Genomic DNA, 26,611 nt, shown 5'->3' with positions numbered 1-26,611 from the left:
GCTTGTAGGTCCGGAGCATCTAGGTGTGTGTTAACGAAAAGTCAAGGAGGAAAGACATCAGCAGTGACCTTACAGGTACTGCTGCCTTTCAGTCTAGGAAGGTTTATATGGTCATTTCCAAACAATTTATAGTCCATCATTCTACAGTGAGAAAGATTATTCCCAAGTGGAAAACATTCGAGATAGTTGCCAGTCGTTCCAGGAGTGAATGTCCCATCAAATTCATGCCAAGGTCAGACTTTTAAATCCTCAAACTACAGCGAAAACCAAAAAGCTATATCTCAGACTCTGCAGACACATGACAGCAAAAGACTGCCAACTATGACTTGTTTGAAAGGTTTGTCAGGAGAAAGCCTCTTCTCTCTAAACAGGGTTAGCACTTGAACAACCACAAGACTTACCAAACAATGTCCTTTTGACTGATGAACCAAATTGGAGATGACCATCACTACAACTACTGCAGCCCTAGGATCTGGCCAACTCGCAATCACGGAGTCAATCATGAGTTCTATATACCGAAATGTGAGGCCATCTGTCTGACAGCTAAAGCTTGTCCACAATTGGGTAATACAGCAGGGCAAACTCCAGACCTTAACCCGACTGAAGACTGTGGAAGAACCTTAAAGGAGCTGTGCATAAACAAATGCCCACAAATCTTAATGAACTGAAGCAAGAGTGAGCCAGGGTTCCTGGCTATAACGACTGAATCAGGAGGTGTTTTGTTTTCACACATTGCTTCAGCATTTTGGTTTAGTTTTTATAAAATAAATAATGACATGATGTGATATGTCAAGTTTTTTGTTAGTCTCAGGTTGTATTTATCTAATTCTAAGTCCTGGTAAGGAGTTGATCATTTTTAATGTCCTTATATGCAAAACCTTAGAAGTGACATAATTGTTATTGTGGCCACGTGTGCTGTGCTAGCAAAAATGGAGCATCAATTCTGCCACAAATCACTGAACTTTTAGCATTGCAGCGAATAATTAGCTTTGTTTTTTAATCTTTGGGCATATTTATTTTGGCTATTGTCATAGCATGTTATTTAAAATGAACAGAATCAGAATCATCTTTATTTGTTCATCTTTATAAAAAACAAGTTACAGAAATTCTGATGTAACAGTATAAAAGATGGACGTAGCTACCGTAACCCAGTCCCAGTTCGAAGCCTTGACATGAGCGTTTCTGTCATCGTCATCTTGGTTAGAAAAACCTAGATGTGACGAGGAATAACACGTTTGACTATAAAACTGCACATTCTTGTGATTGATCGTAAGTCAATCTTTAGTTTCATACCACTAAATAATCCTAATTTCAAAAACATAATACAGTCAAGATTTACAAAATAGACTTATTTATTTATTCAGTATGACTCAAAACGAGTGACTGAGCTGATAAACTCAGCAGGAAAGTGTTGACAGAGGCCAGGAGTTAACTGAAATTTTGACAGTAGTAATCCTCGTCCCTGCAGGAGAAAATACAAGAATATTATATGAAGATAAATTGGTTTATAAACTGTGATGGCTGTTTACTGTTTTCCAGCTCTCTGGCTGCTTAATCATGACCTTAGCAAGAATACGTTTTTTATTTCCAGAAATAATGTGCAAAAAAGCACCAAAAATCTAACTACCGGTACTTGTGCTTAACTTGAACATAGTTTTTTGTGTGTGTGTACAGTTTTAATCCTCAGCCAGTCTCTCTTATTTCCTACGTATTAACATACCTCTATGTTGCTCTCACTCACACTGCAGGTATGACTTTGTTGAAGTGGAGGACCAATCGGAGACCAGCACTATAATTTGGGGTCGGTGGTGCGGGCAGAAGGCACCACCCAGTCTAAACTCGAAAACCAACAAGCTCAAAGTCACCTTCAAGTCTGATGATTACTTTGTTGCAAGGCCAGGATTTAAAATCTACTACTCACCACTGGTAAGGGGCACACACACACACACACACACACACACATACACACACGCACACACACACACACACACGGCTGATGACGAATTATTGGCTGTTATTTGAAACACAACATAAAGTCCTTCATTCAAGTGTGTTTTTGTTTTTAAATCCGATCAGTGTCAGACTCAGTACCACAGCAGTGCCCTAGGTAAAATGCCTCTTTGACCATTTTACTTGTGGCGGCAATAAAGAAAAGGCATGAGATGGAGATAAATAGATAGGAGAGTCAGGAGCAACAGAAAAAACACAGGATCTTGTAACGCTGTCAGTAGACTGCCAACATGTGTAAGCCAACCGTGCTTTTCTCACATGTCCATTCAACAAAAGAGGAGAGATGAAGGGATAGGTGAAGGAGGGCAGGACGGTTGGGGGGAAAAGATGACAACATGTTCTCTCAAAGGCTGTCAAACAAATTGATAAGGAGATTAGCTTTGTCATTCTGTCGGCAAGAGGAAAGAAGAAAGTGAGGGAATCCGATATGAAATGTTCACCCACCCTATTATCAGAGGGGAAAGGGGAAGAGAAAGATCAGTGGAGAGACGCACAGACATTTAAAGATGTTCCCAGACTTCCTCATTTATGACAGAGAGAGGAAGAGACACAGCATCACAGACAGGGTTGAACTGGTGGCACTGCTTATTATCTGAGAAAAAAGAGAGAGAAAAAAGTGGTGTGAACACAGAAGGAATAAAGGTCTTAGCGGGCAGAGAGAGGAAAAGATAGATATCGTATTTATTGAAGATCCTTCCCTTTCCTAGTGCCATTTTCATATTACTTTTATTTACTCTTGCTGTTATTACAGTTTGTACTCTCCATAAACTGTATAGGGTGTTTAGGTTAAATTAGCCCTTAACTACCTCGACTGCAAACACTACACAGCAATGTCATTCAACCTAATGTAATGACAATGAAGTAAAAGCACTTCATAATAGAGCACTTGCCTAAATGTATCTACTTACTTCCTACCACTGGCGTAAACCACAAACTGCTCTCTTATCTCTCCCTCTCAGACTCTCATTGCATTTCGCTGCCATCCCTCCCTCCTCAGTCTTTGTTATTTCTCCTCTGGTCAAATAATCACCCCTCTGTACATTTAAAGCAGAATCCAGCTCCAGAGGCTTATCTCATTTAATCAGTTTTACCCATTTTTCAAAGCGCTCCCATGTTTGAGTGTGTGTTTGTCTCTTTCCGTCTTTCACACACACACACACACACACACACACACACACACACACACACACACACACACACACACACACGCACACATAAACACAGTTTCCCTCCAGCTAGACTGGAGCTTTGTGTGTGGCTTAATTTAGCAGGTCTAATTTGTTCTCTCCAGACCTGCCGAACAGATAAGAAGGAGGAGGAGAAGAGGCAGAGGGAGGAAAGGAGGAAGTGAGAGGCAGGGAGAGGCAGGCAGAGAACGAGGAGAAGCAGCAGTGGAAGGAGAGAACAGGTGTCTGAGATGGTATCGGCATGTCAGCTAATGACTAAAACAACCTGAACTGAGAGAGACAAAGAGAGAGAGAGAGACTCTTGTGAAGAAGTAAGTTATATGAAGTGGACTAAGGTGGATTAGATAAAAGAAAAACATTAGGGAAAGTGAAACAGTCGGTATAATTGGGGGAAGGTAAAGCAGAGTCACACAAGGAAGCAAACAAAGAAAAAAAGTTAAATTCTTGCTGTGTTGACACCTAAAACACTTTATATCCAAACCTACTTTAATCTCAGTTTGTTTGATAAAAAGCCTTCCTTGGTCCTAATGTCTTAGATACGAAGACCCAACTTTGGCCAAGCTGCATGCAAGCAGAGCAGCAGACTCAGTCCTCCATAAGTGTGACTACTTTGGAGGAGTTGTGGAAGGATAACGAACCATAGCTTTAGCTTTAGCATAAATTTAGCTGAATATTTGGTGTTGATCCATTGCCACATCTTGGGTTTACAGATCTATCGAAGTAGATTGCTGCAAACTCACTTGCAATTCTGCTTGTGTGTACGTCACAATATGAACCCAAGAAAAATGTGTTCTTTAAAGCTAAATGAAAATTCTTAAACAGTGACATGTGGGAAAAATGGCACATCGCTGCTCATAATGAGCCTATATGGCTGCTCATTAATTAGTTAGGCTTCATGTTCTCCTTCTTTAAACTAGCTTTCTGGTGCTTATTTGAACCATCAGTATGTCAAATGCTGATCTAAATGAGGTAGTGCTGCACAAAATAGCACAAGTCAAAAAAAAGTTGGATATCTTGCTAATGTTTGTCCAATGGGGGTATTTATGTGGCTAGATATAAACAGAAGTACATGGAAATGTATTTCTACTCTATTCTTAAAATTGAAACAGCAATTGTGAGTGCAATTCCATCATTTGGGTCAAATTTCAGTTGATATGCGAGTGTGTGAGTATGTGTGTCTTTATTTCACATCTGCTAAACCACCCAAACGAGAGACAGACAAATAAAACCCTGTAGGCATCACTGCAGTCAGAGGTCTAACTTGTTATTCATGTCAGTCACTGTTTCCTCCTAAAACATTGTTTTAAACTGGTGTTACTCACCACCTGCACTGCAGAATTACATGAAGCAAAGGGTGCATTTCATTGTACAAGAGAATCTTTTTATAAAGGCCCCAAAAATGTCTTTGAGCATCTGAATATGCCATCTATTTACTGTGAAGGGAAGCTTTTCTTTGTTTATGTTTGTAAGAATATTATTGATTTTCTTTTTCTTTTTTTCATTGTTTTTCGTAGTGTTCCTAGTAAGTGCAGGTACGTCAAGCACAGAGAGTATCAGTTGCAAAACTTTGTGTCTTTTCTTTTCAGCCATGCTTGGGATCATTGTCCTGGTACATAACCCAATTGAGACCAAGCTTTAGCTTTCAGATGGCCTCACATCTGACTCTAGAGTAATTTGGTATACAGAGGGGTTTAGAGTCAACTCAGTGGCTGCATGGTGCCTGGGTCATGTGGCTGCAAAACCAGTTGAAGTCATCACCCCTCCACCACTTTGTTGACAGTTGTTATGAGGTGTTTGTGCAGTTAATATGCTGGGTTTGGTTTTCACCAAACGTAGTGCTGGGCGTTATGGCCTAAGAGCTCTATTTTGGTTTTCTCTTATGCTAACAGAGTCTCAGATGCAACTCTTTGATTTTTGGGAGTTTCTCTGAACATAGGATGGTCCAACCTTGGGCTAAATTTTCTTGTAGCACACATCTAAATGCTTCAGACCACCAAGTTGCTAAAACGTCTGCTTTTATCGAGGTGCTCAGACTTGCTGATAATCCGTTAATCAAGTGCATTTGATTATCAGCACCTGGCTGCTACTTACCCTTTTAAATCCTACAGAAACAGTAAGGAGCCACTGCATAGAGTCATATGACAGGACATATGTTTTGCATACTGACTAAACTCCTGTAATCCATTAAGTACGAGCCTGAATTATTCCTAGATCAGGAGTGACACCAGAGGGTCCAATCTGGCCCACTGAATGTTTTTGCCAAGTAGAAAAATTGCAGTAAAAGTGAGTGGGTTTTTTGAACTGCAAATTTCATTTGAGTCAGAGGTGTGAGTCATCATTGCTGACAAAGGCATTACCTGTGGGTTGCCATGCCACACAGAAGCCAGGTGGTAAAGCCAAAGAGCTTTGCCCATGTTAATTTGCTTTGCAACAATAGCTTTTCTGGTAAACAAAATACTGAATGTGGAAAATCTGAGACGTGTTGTTGGAATTGCACTTATTTCCCTCGAGGCTTCTCGGACAAGACATCACCTGTTTGTTATGTATAATCTTTCGTGAAGAGTTTTAATCACTTGAGATCTAAACAGGCCGTGTGGGGTCCATGGACTAAAATTTCCTGCCACTGATCCACAAACCAAACCTCCATTGACACAGCTGCAGGAATAACTGCATTAGTTTCTGGTTGAATATGTATTACAAAAAACAAGAGAAATAAATAAATACAAATTAAACAAGGAACTGTAACAGTAAGTCTTGTCAGTTCTCTAAGCTGAACATTAGCTCACGACTCAAACATAGATGAGACAGCATAAAATGTGGTCAGTGTGACTTAACTTCTAACTTAAATGTCCTCTGGCTGTGAGGGCGATAGCTGCTCATGCAGGGTAAAAGTCGACAGAAAAATGCTCTCTCCCTCCTCACCATCTACTGCTCACTTAATCCTCAGCTGCTCCACTGTCCAACTGTACAAAATGGAGGTTGAAAAGGGCAGCTCCCTGATGTCCCGCCCTGGGCTGCTACTGTAAATAAGACTGCATCCTCTCAACATTAGAAAATGTGGTAGAGTGCCTTGAAATATTAACGTTGCTTCCATGATTAGCATTACTTTGTTGTTGGAAAATGAGATTCTCCTCTCTGTGTGTCCTGTAGAATTGAAACTTTTCTCCTGACTTTTACTTCCTCTTCTCTGCTTTATTCACGTGATATTTACAAAGAATCTTATTTAGATCTGCTAACATATATTGTTCAGGGCACATTGCAGAACTTTAATCAGTTAATCTGAAGATAATGACCTGGCCTGCTTTTATGTTAATCACTTAGGCTTGTCTAATGTTATAAAAAAAATACGGTGCTGAAAAACAAAGCAGGATTTTCTGATAAAGCGTGACTTAAACATTTGTGAAGCATCCATCTTTTCATCCATTTTTGATCTACTAATCCAATTCACAGTCACTGAGGGTTTGGGACCTATTCCAGCTGTCACTGGGCAAGAGGTGGTGTACACTCTGGACTGAATTGTAGCAACAAAATAGTGCTACAATTCAAAATCTGTTTTAGTGAATAAGTTCTTCCCACCATATGAACATAGCAGCAATCTGCTCTTAATGCTCCCATTTCCAGAAAAAAGGTGTTTAATCCAATATGAGAACTTTAGAGAAAGAAATATCCTCTGGACCTGATGAGTTTGGTAGTGAATTTGGATTATTTAATCATTCATTACTGCAGATGCATCATTTTGTTGCTACAGTTCACAAATTAATGATATCTTTTCAGTATCATCCAGGAATTCCCTCCTACCCTCGTGAGACCGAACCTATTCATTATGTCCTCTGCAGTGGACAAAAAAAAGAAAGTTACACTGAAAGATGTCTGTGTAGGTTCTCAGTCAACCAGATCATGGTGAACTTCTTCTTCAAGAAGTCCAGTCCTTCTCTTTTCAAACTCCTTAGACTAAACTGAAAGACACTGTTTCCTCTCAGGAAAATAGACAGGTTGATGATTTAGTGCTCTCTTTGGATGCTGAGAAAGCTGTTGACCAAGCTGAATGGTCTTTTTAATTCACTGCTTTAACAAATTTGGTTTTGAGGACAATTATAGTGGATGGCTTGAAGATCCTGTATGAGGCCACTATTCTTGTTAATGGTCTTAGATCAGATAGCTTCCCAGTACATCAAATGTACTGAGACTCATACTGGTGAAAGGGCTAGACAATAAAAGAAAATACCAAATAGGCAAATAAATAATGAAACATTAATAATGAAGCAAGCATTCTGCATTAATATGACATTGACCTCGAGTTGAGTTGAAAAAATTCTGTTTTTCATCTTTTTACTTTTTACTAGTACTGAAAATTTGTTTCCATTGCACGAGAACACATTTTTAAAAAGAATTATCTCTGTCCATGCCCTATGATGAGTCAAGTCTCTTTATTCAATCCTATTAAGGATGACATGAAGCTTTTGATCTTACAGTTTTTCTCGATTGCTAAAAAACATTTCTTGAAACTACGCCTCATATCCTCACAACAGTAAACACAAATCCATAACATCTCACTCAATTTCCCAAACATCCTATTTCCAGGTCAAAATGAAGCTCTACACCCAAAACTATTCACTCCTGCTGAAAAACCAAACTTTGCCCACAGACATCAAACACAAGCCCTCAAAAACACACACACTACAACAGAGTTTTGCACACTGGTACAATTAATTCAAAACAATAGTTCCAAAACAAATAGGTTGCTTATGGTTCTCCCCTTCAAAACCCTTGTCACATGATAAACACAAAAGACGCAACCAATGTATGTACAGTGGCACATTGTCATTCATGTACTATACAGTACAACACACACCAGAAACATTATCCCACCTCAGCATCTTGTCTTTGGTCTGGGTCAGGCCAGAGAATCTCATCCACATCACAGGCTATATTGGCCCCAGCCAGGCAGTGGGGGTAAAATCCTCTTGCATGCCTGATCCACCCCTGGCATGCATCTACTGATATGTCTAGGCAGGCCTCTTCCATGGCCTGAAGGAGGTGAACACGGACATAAGGTTCTCGGTCATACACTTTCCACCGCCATGCCGAAAATAACTCCTCTATCGGGTTTAGAAAGGGAGAGTATGCAGGCAGAAAGATATTAGAAAACCTTGGGTTATTGGTAAACCAGTCACGAACCAGAGCAGCGCGATGGAAGCTGACGTTATCCCACACAACAACGTAGTGAGGCTGCTCTGGCTGTGCTGGTTCCCTGTAGTCCAGCTGGAACATATGTTGTCTTAAACCATCAAGAAAAGCAAGGAGAAGCATAGTGTTATAGGGTCCTAGTACGGCATGGCGGTGGAGTACCCCTCGTTGGCTGATGGCTGCGCACATAGTGACATTCCCCCCACGCTGACCAGGGACATTTACAATAGCCTGATGGCCAATTATGTTCCTCCCCCTTTTCCTTCTTTTGGTCAGGTTAAAACCTGCCTCATCCACAAAGATTATTTCATGGGGAACAGGCCGTCCTTCAATCTCAAAGATTCTCTGCAAAACACATAACACAGTAGAGTCAATCGGTACCCTGAACCACAGTTCAAGAGTGCTGAAATGGCAGCATAAACTGCCATGCTGTGATGGTACACAATACTTTATACAGTATCAAAACTCATACCTGAACATATTCCACACGTTGGTTTTTCACTCTGTCAGAGTTTCGTTCGAAAGGGACTCGGTATGCCTGTTTCATCCGGAATTGATTCTTTCGGAGGATGCAGTCAATTGTGGAGAGGCTGATGGCATTTATGCCTCGAAAAAGATGATCATCCTCAATCACTCTCCTTTGAATCTCTTGCAGGCGGATTACATTATTTGCAATTACCATGTTTACAAGTTCCCTCTCTTGCTCCTCCGACAAAAGCCTTAACCTGCCTCCACCAGGTGGTCGTCTCTGTGTCCTACAAAAATAGAAGCACTCATTACTGTAACTGTCACACATTCATTTTACAGGCAAATAATGGAAACATACTGAAACTCAAGACACATAAGTTCAGTAACTTAAACGTTACTGTACAAAGCAGTCTTACTGCAAGTACACCTACCTGTTTTCCTCCCTGAAGGTTCTGATGATGGAGGCAACAGTGAAGCGACTCAAATTTGGTTGTACTCGTTGCCCAGCCTCCCTCATAGTCATCCCATGGACAAGGACATGGTCAACTAAAGTGGCTCGAATTTCATCCGAGACTGACTGTCTTCTTGCCCTTGCTCTTCCCCTTCCTTGTCGCCGTCGTTCTCCACCTCCACCTCCTTCACCACGTCCTCCTCCACCTCTCCCTCCTCCTCCACCACCTTCCTGTTGTCCTAGACCACCTCCTCCTCGTCTTCCACCACGTCCTCCTCTTTCACCACGTCCTCCTCTTTCACCATGTCCTCTTCCTCCACCACGTCCTCCTCCTTCAACACGTCCTCTTTCTCCACCACGTCCTCTTCCTTTGCATCTCTTTGGATCCATTGTTTCAAACCTGAATGAGCTGACTTTGGCCCTTTTATCTATCCATCGCAGGTTCTGATTGGTGTGTGCTAAATTTTGACTCCTAGTGTTTCCACCTGGTTAATTGTGTGCTAATTGAGCTCAAGCTATGCTGACTTAAGTTAACATTATTGCATGCTAGTACTTTCTAAATGACTACATGGTGTAAGCACTGTAAAATGTAGGGATTTGTGTGTAGAGTTTTGCAGTAACAGTTCACCAAATTTGAGTCATGTGTCAAAGCAGGGAATAGTGTTTATAGTTCAGGGAAATGGGTGAGCTTTTTGAACAATAGCGTTACGGTTTTGAAATTTTAGTTTAGAGGCCTGGTTATAGTGTTTAGGCAATCGAGAAAAACTGTAAAAGGAAACGGGACTAGGCGTCTCTAAACATGCATTTACTCAAGCACACAGGCGTGTTTTTATCACTGCAGAGGACATTGCATCAACGTACACTCATTTCCTGTTGTCTGTTAACCAGGCGTTAGGTAACCAAACATGACATAAACCTTACCTTACCCTAACCTTACCATGAAAATTTCATAGTATGAGTCCTCATAACATGAGTAATATGAGTGCAAACACACACATGCTCTTACACGAAACCTTCTGACCTCATTCACAGCTGGTTTGGGTGTGCAGTTATTTGTATGAGTACATTTATCCAAAGGCCACATGGAAGAATCTGTTAAACAAAAAACCTTTGCACACCGACTATCTTTGATGTCAACTCTATTACTAGCACACACTAAGACAAAGCGAGGGCGCTGTGTGTTTGAAGTCCAGTCGAGACAGATTTACTGTTCCACATTGACTGGGGATGGTATTTAAGACTCTTCAAGGAGAGGGATTCGATAGCTAGAGAGATTTTATGTGTGTGTAAAAAGTGTGATCTCTCAGACATTGTGTGTGTGTGTGCGTGTGTGCGTGTGTTTGTCTGTGTGAAAACAAAAGGGCAAAAAAGACAAGGAATGTGTGAATGAGTGCCAAATAATTCAGTCGGATGAGCGTTTCGCGTCAAAAAATGCTTTGACCAGAGTCTGATTACGTTCCCAGACAGATGCACATACAAAGGCATGCTGTGACCGGCTTCATTGAAAATTCTTTCAGGATTTCACTGACACACTGACAGTTTACCATCTGGACAGGCAGATACCTGAATATCTTGGAAAACATGCGAACGCTCCACCCCGTATCCTGCAAGTTGACTTCAAGGGCAGCGACTTGAACAGTAAAAATGTGAGAGCATTGAATTGATAGATGGAAGCATTTACCTTTAGCAAGCAGAGTTTCCATTCTCACTCATCTTCACAGTCCTCTCCTAACCTTTACCTAGGATTTTATTTGCCTGACTTCAAATCCAATCATCACTTACAATAACTGTAGTTTCGCTGATATGTGAAGAAAAACACAGTTTGAGAAGATGTGGAAATATGTGCAGTATGACTGTGATGTCTGAGAGATTTAAGAGAAAAGGTCACTTAGGTGGCATTATCACTACACTGAAATACATACCAATAGTGGTTATAGGTCAGTCATTCACACCATGGAGCAGATACACTTAGGTTTCTTCACATAGCAAACCATGCATTAGAGGCGTATGCTGCAAAAGGTCACAGGGGATGGTGCAGTGACTGGGTGGGCTTAGAAAATGTTACTAAATGTTACAGACTTTGCCAATAAAGAAAATGTTTAATGTCCTCTTAAGCAGCATTTAAAGGTAATTCATCTCATCCCAACAATCTTAACCTCAACTTACTCAGTTGTATCCACATTTCTGCATTGTCAGTCACCTTTGATGTGTCACGTGTCATATCCATGTAGCCTCTGTGTGCAGACTTTTTAGGAGCTTATTCAGCCATAAGCAATAACACCAGTTATTTCCATTTTCTTTTTCTGCAGTATGAGTCTCCTTTGCCTGCATCGAACACCAACTGGGAGGCTGTCACCGTGCCCATGTCGGTAAGCCATTCTCACACAAACTTTATTCATGAGTTATTAGTATAAAAGCCTGCCTTCCAACACTTCCAACCCGTGCATAAATGCATTTGTAAGCACACCAGGAACAATGACTTGTAATTGTAACATATGGACCATTTGCATAGGCCAACACTCACCCACACAGAATACATTATTGCATGCATGTACTGTATTTAATATGCATGAACCTTACAGTGTCAAATGACTTGCTTCCTTAAACTAATGTTTAAAGTACGTTCCGGAAATCAGTGTAATTTCTGTAAGAGTATGTTCTTTGACTTATCTGATCATAATAATTAATAATAAGTGGGCTTCTGGCTGTGAGGAAATTTTAATACATATGGGTTGGTTATATAAGTATGTGGGTGCACGTTTTACACTAGTACATATACTCTTATACTCTTACAAGGATTAGATAATCCAAAAAGAAAAGCTAATACAAATGGTAACAGATGACAATGTCTTTATTTAAACAACAATGCAAAGGGGCTTTAAACATTTTATTTCAATATTCAGTTGAGCTCTTGTGAACATTTATTTTATAAGAGATTGTTTCACATTTTGATAGGAAGATTTACTGATACTGAAATTATCATTTTTATAGGATACTTATTAAGCCACTTTATTTAAGAGCTTACAATAAATCTTAACAAATCTCAGCGGCTCTTGCCTGTTTCTACATTGGATGAATCCACGTTTCCCCCTTAAATTGCTGAAGCCTCATTAGGACCCATGTTCTCTGACCTTAATGAAAGTCATTGCTGATTAGGGCAGTCAGTGTCATACCTATAATGTCCAACATGTCATAATAATTATACTCCTAGAGTAGTGGTCATCCAAATATCTTTTGTTTAATCTGGTGCTACGTTTTGTGCACCCCTGTCCTGACTATTGTTGGGAAGAACTGACAAGAAGGAGATTGTGATTTCAAGAGTGTATGTTCGATATAAGAACATGTTTTTAAATAGCAGAAATTCTGTGTTTAATGTTTTTCCCCACATGTGTATATCTCAGACAGTAGGTTGACATATGCACAAACAGGTGACATATAGCTAAAAAGCATTGTTGCAAAGATTTTGGCATTAACAATATTCACATGAGGTTTAATAGGGTTCATTGTATTGTTAATATGTGCAATATATGCTGTAATGCTCATGTTCAACCATGTGATGACTGGTAGCATTTTCAATTTTGATACAAGGTCAGCCTCACACTCAAGAGTGCTTACAGGCCTGGATGCACTCATTCATTTGAGCAGAAGCGCTGTGTGTGTAAAGAGTGAGCATTTACATTATAGTAAATGGAGTTTCTTAAAATCCAGATTTTGCTAAGTTTATAAATCTGATGTTTATTCAGATTTTTCAGAAATCTGTACAGAATTCTGATCAGAAACAAACAACAGCTCCAAAGTTATGGCTGTTGCTTCAGCTGTAATCCTTTAACTGTGGAAATTTAGGATAAACTGTGGAATTTAGGATAATTTAAATAGAATTAAAGAACTAGTTTTACTCTTGACCTTTGCAGGACAGTGGTGGCGGGAAGGTGTCAGCGGCGGTCACAGAGCAGGCACCTTTTTCACTCGATGATTTAGACAGAACCATAGCTGCCTTTGATACTGTGGAGCAGCTTCTCAGATCCCTCAACCCAAACACATGGAGACAGGACCTGGACAGCATCTACACTCAAACACACATACATTATAGATCCAGGGCCTATCACCTGGCAGGCAGACATAATAAAGGTAAGTTTTACATCTTATGAAAGTTTGACCTTATCTGACCTTAAAGAAGAGGTCAGATGCCCAAATTAAGATTATATTTATAATCCCCATATATAATTCCCTATATGCCTATATGCTGTCAGTATAAACAGTGGCAGTAAAAACATAATTGTGAATACTCTGTATAGCATTATTATCATTTTGACCTTGAAATCAATCTGTTGACCTTGAAGGAGAGGTCAGAGGTCAAATGTGACATGATATTTTAAATCTTTATATGTTGATAATACAAACCACACCTGTAAAAATCATAGTTTCTAAGTTATAAGCTTATTATCTTTTACAAATAAATCATTAAGGTGACCTTGAACACCTCTATGCTGTTATCAGTGTTGGGCAAATGACTTTGAAAAAGTAATTAATTATAGTTACTAGTTACTTCTTCAAAAAAGTAACTGAGTTAGTAACTGAGTTACAAGATTCTAAAAGTAATTAATTACTTGAAAAGTAACTATTGCATTACTTTAAAAAAAATGTTTAACCCTCTGGGGTCCAGGGTATAATTGGCATAAATAATTGGTATAAATGTTTAATGAATCATATTTCATAACTTTAAATGCAAATATAAATTGTCAATTTTAAAATCAAGTTTTGCAAACAACAACGTTATTTGCAGCCATTTACCTTTTACCCTATTTAAAAAACAAAAACAAATTCAAACTATTTACAGAACAATCAGCTGTTCTGCATTCAATAAGATGCCACACAAATTATTTGTGCCACTCCAAAAAATTATTTCTGTCCACTGTAAAGAAGAACATCACAGCCTGATACCTGCAGGTCTGACAGCAGCAGGTGTATCACTCCTTTTTCTACCTGGAGACAGCAGTCGCCTCATTCTTCTGACACACAACGCAAAACTATCCACAACACCACACACTAACTACACAAGACAGTAGCCATTATTCACACCACTGCTCATTATATAGTGTCTTTGTAGACTTATGTGTTGTAATGAGACCAGCTAACTAGTAGTAATAATGAACTAGTTTATCTTCAGTCAGACAGTCAGCACACAAGTGGATGCTGGGGTGGTGGAGGGGTTGAAAGAGCAGACAAATGTGGCGCTATGTCAGAAACAGAGATGGGAAATCTTGCAGCTGAAACAGGGCGTCTGGTATATGACACGAGGACGATGAGGCTTTTTATTGCGTGTGCTGTGTGACGCAGTGCAGTTCCTGAACCACCTCGCAGGCTTCGCTTCATTTGATGCCGTAGGATGAAAGTCATCCCTTTTTATTGTTCTGCAGATGGTGATCCTCAAAATCTCTGCTGCGTGCACAGTATTTCTCCTCGTGCCGCTGCGGTCGGTCTCTGGTAGCTTGAAGGGGAGGGGGAAGAGCGTGAAGCCTTGTGCTGACCCAGACAGACCCAAACAGCAGGAGGCCCATTCTAACATACCGAGCTATACATAAAACTCAGTGCTACACCACTGCAGAAGACGTCTGCTGCTGTAATTTGAAGGAAATTAGTCATGTAATAACTTTGATGGAGCAAAATTGTTGCTGGATGTTCAAATATAGCGCAGATGACAGCCAAAGACAACCCATGAAAAGGTGTATTAGCCAGCCTCTGTCACTTAAGAAAGAGATCTGTTGTAACATTAGGCTTTCTAGTAGGTGAGTGCATTAATACTTAATTTGGCTTTTAGGAAGGAATATATAACAGCAGGAGAAACACGCACATGCACTTCCAGCATAGTGATCAAAGTAACGGTGACAACTAAGAGAAGTCTGATTGACTATGATTGAAAAAGGAAACTTTAAAATATTTTTTCTGTTAATACCAGAGATCTTTTTTTCGGGGGGGTGCTCCATTTTATGTGCAAAAGTATTGCCGTAAGTTGTTGCATCATCGAATTGCCCTTTGGGAGGGTTTATAGTGAGTCAGTGACAAGTTTAAGGCGAGACAGAACAACGCAGCTCTTTACTGTGAAGTCAATGCCAGCAGATTTTATCCTTGGGGATACAGACTGCAGATGTCTTTGACTAGATATGAAAATTAATATGCTTATTCCATACACAATAGAAAGGGAGTGTTTGTGTGTGCATGTCTGTAAAAAAATGTTCAAGCTTGCAGCATTTGCAGTGCTTTTGAGCCATCTCTCTCCTGTTTCAGTCTTTCTACCCGAGGGCTGTCCTGTTCCTTAGTAAATATTTGTACTTGACAGCAAATCTATCTCATTTATTAGTGCACGTGTGCGTGCGCATGCTGGATTGGCACAAGGACGAGGCTCTGTGTAGGGGCAGTTAGTGCATTTTGCAGGACTACCTAGAGCTGCATAGATGCTGCAGGTCTTCGATACACAAGTATAGCTCTCTCTAATTGGGAATTCAACCTGTGCAGTGGAGCAGAAATCTGCCACAGTCAGCAGCTTGGCTTTGCTTTCATTAAGACACACATACAAAGACACCCACCTCTGTTCTCATGAAAGACAGCGAGCCAGATGATAATATTAATTGGGTCGGCTCCAGGTCCGTAAAGTAACTCACACATATTCAGCCTCAAACAATTTCAAATGAAGTCGTCGTAATGCTAATACAAATAAACTAATCTTCAAAGAAACTGAGGGGTAAACACTGGAGCAGAATATGTTTTATGATTTTCCACACGTGCTCAGACCCTATGATGTGTTCACGTTGATACTGTGTGAGTGACACAGTCATTCTTGGAGTGTTGCTTGCTCATCTGTCTCTGTGTTCTTTCCCTCCCCTTTCCACACCAGTGCCTTTCTGGGATTATACTCATTCTCCTTAAACAGACACCTGCAAGTCTCACACATACACACCTGCAAGCTCACAGCATAAAAAAGAACCCCGTGCCTTCACCGTCAACCGTAAAAGCATGTGCCTTACCCCCAAAGTACACAAACACACTTACTGGATTTGCTCATTAGAGGCAATGCAGTAGCATAAGTCTGAATGTGCTGCTGTCACATTGTACAATCTAAAGAAACATTACCTCACAATTCTGTCACCAGACATGAAATTATCTCTTGCTGAAAATGTGTCTTTTTTTATCTTTAGTAAAATCGCAGACTACCTACATGATGGGTTCACTGTCATTTGCAAGCATGGACAAGGAATAAAGGCTATAATATGGTTGTAAATGTAGATTCATTTAGTTCAGCTGTATCCACACTTGACCATTCTCCAATTCAGGGTTGTGGGTGGGAGGCTAGGTCCTATCCACTTGTCATAAGGGGAAATAGACAGGATACGCCATGGATAGTTCATCACAGGGCTAATACGGACTGACAGATAACCTGATTCCCTCCCATCCACAATCTAGGGCCAATTTAGAATCACCAGTTAACCTGACAAGCATGTTCGAGCACCGGGGACCACCCAGAGGAAACCCGTAAAGACACACAAAAGACCCCATCCAACCAGATGGTTCAAACCAGGAGTCTTTTTGTTGCGAGGTGCCAGGCTCCACATGGCAGTTCTTTCCCTTGTTAGAAAGAATTTGAGTAGCAAATGATCATTATTCTTAATTTCCTGACATTTTTATATGTATAATAAGATTTATTCAAATGAGCAGATAGCTTTAAACTGATTTCACACTATCTTCTCTACTTATCCAATATTGTCACACAGTTGTCCTCATTTAACCTGCTAATGCTCACACAAACGCTGACATTATCCACTTTTCATTTAGTCTGACGCAGATGTGCAAATATCAGCTGCCTGTAAGACAGAAATCGAGGATTTTAAAGGAAGAGGCAAACGTGTGCAGCACCTCAACTAGAGATAGCTTTCATTTGATGCATTTCTTTTCTATATAACTCATAAGTCTGTTCTTAATTTCTTATGACCATTTTACTGAAAAAGGAGGCCTAAAACAACCATCATCAGTGTTATAAATGCAATATATATAGAGCGCTATCTACCTTCACTTCTCCTTCTCTCTGCCCTGCCAAAGGAAATGATAAAATCTTTCCCCGCATTTCTCTCCTAATGGCAGCCATGTTGTCTTGCTGCCAGTGTTTTTGGTTTGTTTTTTGTTTTTTGTTTTTTTTTTTTTGGGGGGGGGGGGGGGGGGGGTTACAGCACTACCTGAACTGCTAATGAAGCTCTGCTAATGCTGACAGTTTTACCTTTAAATTGTTTCAAGTACATATATATGGACAAAAGCTCTGCTAGGGTTTGAGTGCTTAAGCCACGACTGTACTTGATTAGTTTAGGGCTTTCTCCTTGTACTCAGGGAGGACAGTTGCTTTCTACTATAAAGGTGAACGTATCAGCAGTATCTTCTTGTTATGTTGCTTTTGCGAAGCTCCGACTCAGTCATGCATCCCTGAAGTGGTTTCTGCAGGCGGTGGAACATCGGACTGTGGTATAATAAGTGCTGAAGCTTTGGTACTCGAGTATGACTCCAGCAAACTCTAGGAGACCACTGAATAAACATTTAGAACTTTTACATCTACTTTTATCAATGCGATAAGTAAATGAAAGTGAACTGTGTAATAATTTCTTTAAAAAATATAAAAAAAACTTGTGTTCTTATCCACTTTATGATTTCTATGCCGCGTGTGTTGTAAAGATTCACTGCCCTTGGTATGGACAGTGCAATGATTATTATTCTGCTGATGACCACAATCAGTGAGCAATCAAACCACCACTGATTGTTGCTCTGCTTCTGCTGTCTTTCTTCTATTCTTCCTCTTATCTTTTTGCCTTCAAACTGCCTGTGGTCTCTCTGAATTGCTCCCAGATTAAATTAAAACACTCGTGCTGTTTTTCACAGACAAAACAGCACGAGTGTCGGTTTCATTTCTCTCATTTGTCTGTGCATAACTGAGATAACTGTTGTAGTTCTCTGCTTAACCACATTACAAATCAATCTTTTCATCACAGTTGTTTGTTGGCATCAGAACAAATATTCACCTTCTACATTTTCACCGAGCAGACTTATGTGAATAATAAACGTATAAAGATTCTAGTCGAGCTCTTGGATCTGAATCTTTAGCAACAAGTGCTTTAATTAATTATTTTAAGTGTCCACCTGTCAAATAATTGCCTTAATTCCCTCAAAATGAGTTTTGAGTCATTGCAGCAGGTCCAGTGTGTGCTAACTAGGTGATTTTTCTTCAAAGTGATGACACAAAGAAAGGCTGTGATCTTCAATCAATGAATGCCCCCTGCTTTTTTTACTGCATCTCTTTCAATCCTCTCTCCATCTCTACAGTCACTTGTCATTGAAGTTGTCCCCATAACTAATAGTGTCTCCACCTCTCAACCATTTTCACTCAGTCAATATTAAGGATATTTTTAATGTAAATCACTCCCGTCCTTCCACGCCATTCTTCATTCTGTGCCTCCACTGTCCCAAACATTTGTCTTTATCATCACATAAAGCAATAACTGACCTGTCTCTTTCAATCTTAGTGTTAAAGGGAACTTTGCAGTGTAACACAGTATAAAAAGAGCTATTTTCCTTAGTGTATTTCTGTCATACCATAAAACACAACAGATTAAAAAAAGAGAAGGTAATTTGCTATTGTAAAAATTAGTAAGTCTTGATAAAAAGCACAAAGCGAGAGGGAAAAAAATGTGATCGTTTATTAATTTGATACTTTTCTGCATTATTGTCAAGTTGATCTGAACCGGCTTCACAACGATGTCAAGTGGTACAGCTGTACTCCTCGCAACTACTCTGTGAACTTGCGAGAAGAGCTGAAGACCACCAACGCCGTCTTTTTCCCTCGATGTCTGCTGGTGAAACGCTGCGGGGGCAACTGTGGCTGTGGCACTACTAACTGGAATAATGGTTGTACCTGTCAGGCCTCCAAAACAACGCTCAAACTGCACGAGGTAGGTTTAGCACCATGGAGGCACTCACACCGAGTTCAGATAATTACAGATTTCCAGACCACACAGCATCACAAAGAAAGAAAGAAAAGACGTGCAAGCTATACAGACACCCACACAGGCACACTAAGATATTTGGATCTCACAGTAAACCAGCAGAAATCTTTTTTATATGGGGAAAAAGAGCAGAAAAATTAGAGGGTGTGAAAGGGAAATTTGCTAAATATTCCCTCTACTGCGTCTATCTGGTGAGCAATGCCTTTCAAAGATGTTTTCCATAATGGCTCATGTGATATTTGAGACTTTTGGTGTAAGAGATGATTTTGCTACTGTTACTGTTGAACTATGATGGAACTAGATGAGTCCACCAGAAGAAGCAAATTGTAACAACCATTACACTGTTTGTTAGTAAAACTGTTGTTTTCAATACATTCTGTTTCAAAAGAAAAAAAAGTTTCTTGTCCATAAAAACAATAGTTCAAATCATAAACAGTTTAATGTACTCAATATTTTTCCGTGAATGTTTGTGCATATTGCAGCTGTAATTATGCAGCAGTACATGGGATCGTTAAGGGTTCTTCTTAAAAAGTCTGAAAATTAATTCAGCAAAAAATCGCCCTAAAATGTCTCACACTTCACAAACTTTTGCTGTCTTCATTAAATACTGAGAGGGAGCAACAAATCATATTAACCTTGGTCACACATGGCGATGAATGAGTCAATGGACAGAATGTATAATTACAAATGTACTGTAATATTTACAAAGTCCAGCAATACAAACGGCATATATATATATATATATTGTGAAATCTTTTTTAACTCCATTCACCCCTTTCTGCTCATTACTTCATTTAAATTCAATTCAATTCAGCTTTATTCTATTCATGTAGCACCAAATTACAACAACAGTTGCCTGAAGGCACTTTACATTCTAAGGTATAAAATACAGAGAAAATCCCAACAATTGTATGATATCGTATTGAGTGAAAAAAGAAAGGTGAAGGTGAAGAAGAAACACTCAGTGCATCATGGGAAACCCCCCAGCAGCCTAGACCTAACTAAACTGTAAAAGTTGAGAGGGTTCCAGTCTCCCAAAACCAAACTGGGAGCTAGTTCCACAGAACGTATCATTAAGCACTGAGATTTATCTGCAGTAGTTCTGTAAGAACATTTCTGCGTCTATTACAAACAAAGAAAAACATTCCTATAATGCACTTTTATTGCTAAATGTAATATATCAGAACTAAGACTAATACCACATGAATCATATCAAATTACAGGCCCATCGTAGACTAATAGGATACTTTCTTTCTACTTTTTTTCTTTGTGTTACTCAGATATATGAAAATCCTCAGATACATAGCAACATTTTAAGCCCAGTGAAATGCTGAGCTGGCATTACACTAATAGGACTATTTTTTATCAGCACTCCCAAATCCAAACAAAAAAACATCAATTAGGCCATAAAAATCATTAATTTAGGTTTGTTTTTTGTATGGTGCAGCGAGTCTGGTTACAGAAATGTTACAGAAAGGTGAAGCAGATTTATTCAAGCACGAGAACGACATTTAAAAGTTCCACATCGTGCTGGGTACACGATGCTGCGGAAGGAAGAGAGTGAGCGAATGAAAGAGGGACTGAGAGGAAGTGATTTAGATGCAGAGTGAGGGACAAGCAGGGAGAAATTGGGCGAGTAGTAGCGAGGGCTGCATCAACAATGAAACAGCAATGCACCATCAGTCTCGCGCTTTCTCCCCACTTCTCTTCTCAGTGCTTTGTATGCCGCCTCTGTCTTTCTCTTTCTAATCTCTCCATATCTCCATTGTAAGCATTCTGTCTCTCCCTTCCTCTCTATCTCTGTGGTTTCCATCATCCTTTCATTCTACCCAATTCCCATTTTCAATTTATCCCTTTGCAATCCACCATTCTTGTTCTTTAAGCCTGCCATTCATTCTTCTCTGTCACTTCCCTCCATCTCTTTGTGTCTTTGTTCTTGCATAGCATCATTATTGAAACATAGTCCATAGGGCTCTCTCTCACTGTCTCTCTTTCTCTCACTGTTAAAAATCATACAATGACAGTTTAGACAAAAGTGGGATTTGGGGTTGTAATGGTGCTATGTGTGTGAAAAGGAAAAAAAAGTGTATTGTGTCGGTACACATTGCACTGCAGAGTACAGAACCACTGCAGTTTGGGTTCTCATGAGTGTGTTTGTGTGTCTAAGAGAGAGTAGGGTACAGAGACTGTGACTTCCTTTGTTCACTCTTCTCCTTGCCGGTAATCACGGACCTGTAGCTGCTTCCTTCAGTGACTTAACTTCTCTAGAAACACGTTATTACTCACACTAACGTTTCACTTCTGGGAAGTCCTGACATTAATCATTGGTCGCGTCTCTTTCATTGAGCTTTGGAAAACAAATTTGCTGCATCATTTGTGGAACAGTTTGTACCTTTGCTGTATTTTTACATTAACAGGGAATGCAGCAAATGGTGACTAAATCAAATTATGATTTCAGTGCTATGTATTTCCCAGTAAACATTTCTTTTGGTAACTTATGTTTTCCTTATTACCTGATAATGGGAAAAGCTCCTGCTCCCAAAGACTCTGAACACAAATAAGAAGACAGGTTAAGACATGAACAGATTTTTAGTGTAGCCACTTACAATAAACAGGGAGAACAGAAACTCCCGAAAAGCCAGGAGAAGATGATTTTCCATGACTACCCCATCATCGACTTTGTAATCTACATTTTTGACTTGCCCACTTGCTTCAAAGCCAAGTTTTCTGACATATTCAAATCCTCTCAGGTAGCAGTTCCTCTTTTTTGTTGTTGTTGTTGAACTCCTGTAGTGTTTTGTCCCGACTGGTGTGCTTCCTCTTGATATTTCCTCTTTTATATTCAAACAGGATTCAACAAATACAATCACTTGACAACACAAAACAACGTCTGGCAACGAGACGGAAAACAAGAAATAATTTGTGCCCATTTTCATTCCCATTCTGCGTCCTTACCATTTTTTCCCTCTGTGCCTCTTCTAGGTGCTGAAGTACGCTCCAGACCCCATTCGGTATCAGCGCCATCAGAGTCCAAAGGTTCGCTGGGTCATTGATGAAATTTTCCTCTCACATCATGAACAGTGTGAGTGCGCGTGTCCCTCCCAGCCCCCTCGCTGAGGCGGGCACATCTGGAACTGTTAGACGAGTTGTCCTTTCTATCTATTTTGCAATGGACTTCATATAATAATAGCACCGCTGACAAACATGCAACAAAGAAGAAGGTAACAATTGACTTGTAAACTGCAGCTCGCGTCATGACTTACCTTTCCTCTGTCTATGGGCCAAACCTGTAAATCCTGTAAACGCAACTCCCATCCCAATGTTTGCTATTTACCATTCCTGCAACTTGGTATTTCTGTCTTCACTGTTCGTGCTCCATTTAAACATTACATGTATGGTATGAGTGTTAACGTCTTCCAAAGAAATCCCCATTAAACTCAGTCCAATTTCTTTCCTCCCAAATTTTAAAACCGTCGTTGTTGTAAACTTAAATTTGCATTTTGATGAAAGGATTTTAAGGGAGGCCAGCCTGATTGAACTGAACCTGAATTTTTCTCCAAGCCCTAGAAAAGAAGTCTTTTACTTTTATGTCACATGTTTTATTGCATTTTTTGTTTTAAATAAGACTGTTTCTAGAAACTTTAGGCAACTGCCACGAGCATGCTGAGATGAGTGAGTGTGAAACAGAAGGGGAGAGGGGGAGAGAGGGGGGATGGGTTGAAGGAAGTTTACACAAAAATAACACTTGATATGAACTACAACCTCCAGGCTAACTACAGCCCTCCACATTAACACATTTACATGCACACACATCCACTCCAGGCTTCCAAAACCCAAAAAACTGTAGTTATTTATACAGGATCCTGAGGCTTCTTCTACTTTGTCTGGATATCACGCTCCTCGTTATCTGTCCGTCCATCCACACAGCTCATGCGTCTTTCTTTTCTTTCTCTCTCGCTGCCTCCGAGTCGAACACATCAAAGAAAATGTCAGATCCGGCTCCTGCCCCGTGCCCAATTTTCCAAGCATTCCTGGCATTCCAGCTGCTAAGCGGAATTCTGCTAACGCGGATAAAACCGCGACACTTAGACCCTGAACGCACAGCAAAGGAAAGAGAGAGGGAAACAGGAAGTTTATAGGAGAGGAGGCTGATGGAAAAGGGGAAATCGAGCCTTCTATTTGTAGATCACCAGCACGTCGGGATAAGAGGAGCACGATGCTTTTATGATAGATTCCAATTTTTTCTTGAATTTTCTAAATGCTCGTGTGTGTCACAATCTCACACGCTGCCCTGTAAGTTTGCAGAGATCTGTGGGAATTACCGTGAGCGATGTTCTTGATCTCTGCTCATAACACAAGCAGCACTTGAGTGTGTGTATGCGTGTCAGTCCCCCTGTAGCAGCGCAGGAAGAGGTCCTTTTGTTTAAAGGGTGGAGGGTTACCAACAGTCTGTAAGAGCTGGCAGCGGATCCAAGCATGTGAATGCTCAGCATGTGACTGTGTGTGCATGTGTGTGTAGCTGTCGGTTTAATGGAGAGTCAAAGCAGCAAAGCTAGAAATTAAATGAAACGCTCACATTGTAACACTGAATTATTATTAATAGATGACAAATCTGGGTAAGTTTAGGTAAAATGACAGATTTCTGAGGCGCTCTGCTGGAAAAGTGTACAGGTGTATGTAGAAGGGACTAGAAGGGACTACAGATACTTTACAGAACAAACATCTAAACGTAAATTATGATTTTTTTTAAACAAAAGCCAAATCATCTCTGAATCGCTAATAAATATTTTTTAATTTCTATGTGTTATTTCATTGTTAGACTTTTGGTACACTCAGAAAAGTGTTTTTCTTATCGCTTCTCATTGGGTTCTCATTGACTCTGCTTAGAGTCATCACCATCACTAATCAGCATATCAGAGACATCACATTCTGCAAGTTAAATTCATGCTGTGTGGTCAACACACAATGACTCAAGTCATTTATGTTATTTCAACAAAATGCTGTGTTTTGCCAGGTCAACATTTTAGGCTAAAACGTTTTTAAATGCATAGTATTGTGTTGAAGTAACACAAGGGACTCAAGTTAACTTTCTCCAATAAATCCAACTTAAGCAGAATCTTTAAAACCAACAGTAGTGAGGTTTGTTTTTTTAGAGTGCATAAGGACATCGGCTGCTGCAGTTTCTGGACCATGCATATAAAATAAAGGAATAGTTTTTACATGCAAATTGATGTATTATAAACGTAGCAGGACCTGTGGTTGTGCACCCGTGTGTGTGTGTGTGTGTGTGTGTGTGTGTGTGTGTGTGTGTGTGTGTGTGTGTGTGTGTGTGTGTGTGTGTGTGTGTGTGTGTGTGTGTGTGTGAGCGTGTGCATCCTGTGTCTGCCAGTTTGCTGCTGTTATCAGCACATTCCACTGTTGCATGCACCAGTGACATGCTCTTTTTTCCATGTAGCTGTTTTGTTTTCTCCTGCAGCTCTTGAATATGAGATCATATGTATCTCAGCGTAAAACTTTAACTAGTTTCTTAGGTCAAACACAAACAGAGGGCCATGGGGGAACATTTGAGATTATCGTACCTTTCAAAGAGATTTGTTTCAGTTTCCCTTCCCAAAATTTCAACAGGTGGCTAAGTAGTTTTAACTCAGAGAAAAGCTGTTGATGTCTGTTTTAACGAACAAAAGTCAACCTCTGTTGCTCCATTCAAAATATATTAAAGACAAAACTGTATGCTTTACCTAAATAATTTATTGTCTTTTTCTGTTGTTTTATTAAAAAAAATCAGTCTGTTGGTTTTGATAAATAAAATATTTCAAGCATTATTGGCTCGAATGCTTTGTTTTGTGTTATTTTTCCCCAGCCAAAAAATGATTTTATCAGGTCTTTGCCCAGGTTTGATATGATATGGAACAATGACTTGTTTGATCACCTGTGCAAAGCAATGGCAAATCTGTGGCAGTTTTTTTTTTTTTTTGTTTGTTCTTTTGTTTTGTAGTGGATACCTCACACCCGATGTAGAGAAACACTGAGAACTGCAAAGAGCCAACGCAAACATAAGAAGAAGCTGTCAGATACCTTCTTACACACAGGACACAGGTCGCACAGGTCACCACTGAAACCGCAAATGCAATTTTTAAGAACAATGTAACACTAGTAGGTTCAGGAGGGGCTAAATAATTGAGCCAATCGAGTGTTTATTAGTTTTCCACAATCACTTTTCAGGAACGCCTCCACTTTTCTCTGAGCTGGTGATTCAGCTGCAGTCCAGCAACTTGGGAAAGATTTGGACAGCTGGATAATCGGACTGAGCTTTTATTTTTTTCCCCGCTTCGTCATTCACTCTGGGGAAAAATAAAAATAGAAAAACAAAATCTCTTCATTGCAGCTTTATTTCCTGTTGCTGAGGGACAGATGTTACGTTGAATTCACAATGATGCATATTTTGTCATAATAATGCATTTTGTAATTTAACTGCATCAGTTTCATCAACACTTCTCGTAACGCTGGCACAAATTATTTTGTAATGTTGTCTGTGTGGTTGTTTTTCCAACATAATATGCTCACAGTTACATTATGGACATGTTAGTTTACTTTAGTTTGCTACTATCATAACAAGTATTAGTTAGAACTAACCAGGAAGTCAACTTGAACTTCAGAAAATATTAAAAAGATGTTGGGGATATAAACCAAATCTAATGCTGCTCAAACTTCTATATTAAAAGGCACATTCACACATTGCTTTAAGTGTTATTATTTTTAAACATCTATCACAGTGGTAGTTTAACCAAAAACCATTTGTCATGTGAACTATAGAAGCTTGAGAATTGAACCGCCGACGTCCTCTCTATGCTACTACCTGAATCATGGTAAACACACCAGGTAAGCATAATCTTTCATCATGCAGGATTAATGTGTTAAAAGGAAATGTTATGACCAAAACCTCCAAGACTGTTTTTGCTGCCTGACCTCTTAGCAGTCTCTTCATGACTAATTTCTTTGCTACCATCACTCCCAGCTGAGGATCGTTAAACAGCTGCTGTTAAACTGAAGTGCGTTCTGCAAACGCAGGTCACGCTTCAAGTTTGAGGTCAGGTCTCTGGTCCGGCCAATTCGTCCACACCAAACTTGCTTTCTGCAGTGGTGCACAGTCATGTAGAAACAGGAAGGGGCCATTCCCAAACTGAACTTTGCAGTTGGCACAATGCAGTCAGACACGGTGTCAGATTTTACATGGCCCACCACTTTGTAGTTAAGTTCCTGTTGTTCCTTAT

At 39.9% G+C, this 26,611-nt stretch overlaps 2 protein-coding genes across 5 annotated transcripts in view; one reads left to right on the top strand and one right to left on the bottom strand.

The window, feature by feature from the left end:
- Positions 1-25,077, top strand: part of pdgfd (platelet derived growth factor d) — a 57,017-nt gene extending 31,940 nt beyond the window's left edge. For all 3 annotated transcript variants that reach the window (XM_085380455.1, XM_085380456.1, XM_085380454.1), the window contains 5 exons: positions 1,749-1,926; positions 11,613-11,672; positions 13,215-13,431; positions 19,069-19,286; positions 22,323-25,077. In XM_085380455.1, coding sequence (XP_085236581.1) covers positions 1,749-1,926; positions 11,613-11,672; positions 13,215-13,431; positions 19,069-19,286; positions 22,323-22,457 — 808 coding nt within the window. In that variant the 3' untranslated portion in view covers positions 22,458-25,077. The remainder of the gene's footprint in view (positions 1-1,748; positions 1,927-11,612; positions 11,673-13,214; positions 13,432-19,068; positions 19,287-22,322) is intronic.
- Positions 7,992-9,491, bottom strand: LOC146653946 (uncharacterized). Of its 2 annotated transcripts, none has more exons than XM_085380459.1 (3): positions 9,269-9,491; positions 8,857-9,139; positions 7,992-8,729 (listed from the first exon to the last, which is right to left on the bottom strand). In XM_085380459.1, exons 2-3 carry the CDS (start codon positions 9,064-9,066, stop codon positions 8,058-8,060), a joined length of 882 nt encoding a protein of 293 aa, XP_085236585.1. In that variant the 5' UTR covers positions 9,067-9,139; positions 9,269-9,491; the 3' UTR covers positions 7,992-8,057. The 2 variants fall into 2 exon arrangements, with proteins under 2 accessions (XP_085236585.1, XP_085236584.1); XM_085380458.1 differs by having other exon boundaries at positions 9,284-9,491.
- Positions 25,078-26,611: the final 1,534 nt, after the last annotated feature.

This window comes from Rhamphochromis longiceps, linkage group LG14 (genome assembly GCF_057381845.1).
Source record: "Rhamphochromis longiceps isolate RC_006_pf linkage group LG14, R_longiceps_female_GT1.1, whole genome shotgun sequence".
Classification (NCBI taxonomy): domain Eukaryota; kingdom Metazoa; phylum Chordata; class Actinopteri; order Cichliformes; family Cichlidae; genus Rhamphochromis; species Rhamphochromis longiceps.
The sequence above is the reverse complement of the archived record's forward strand: the minus strand, read 5'-3'. Positions and strand labels throughout refer to the sequence as shown.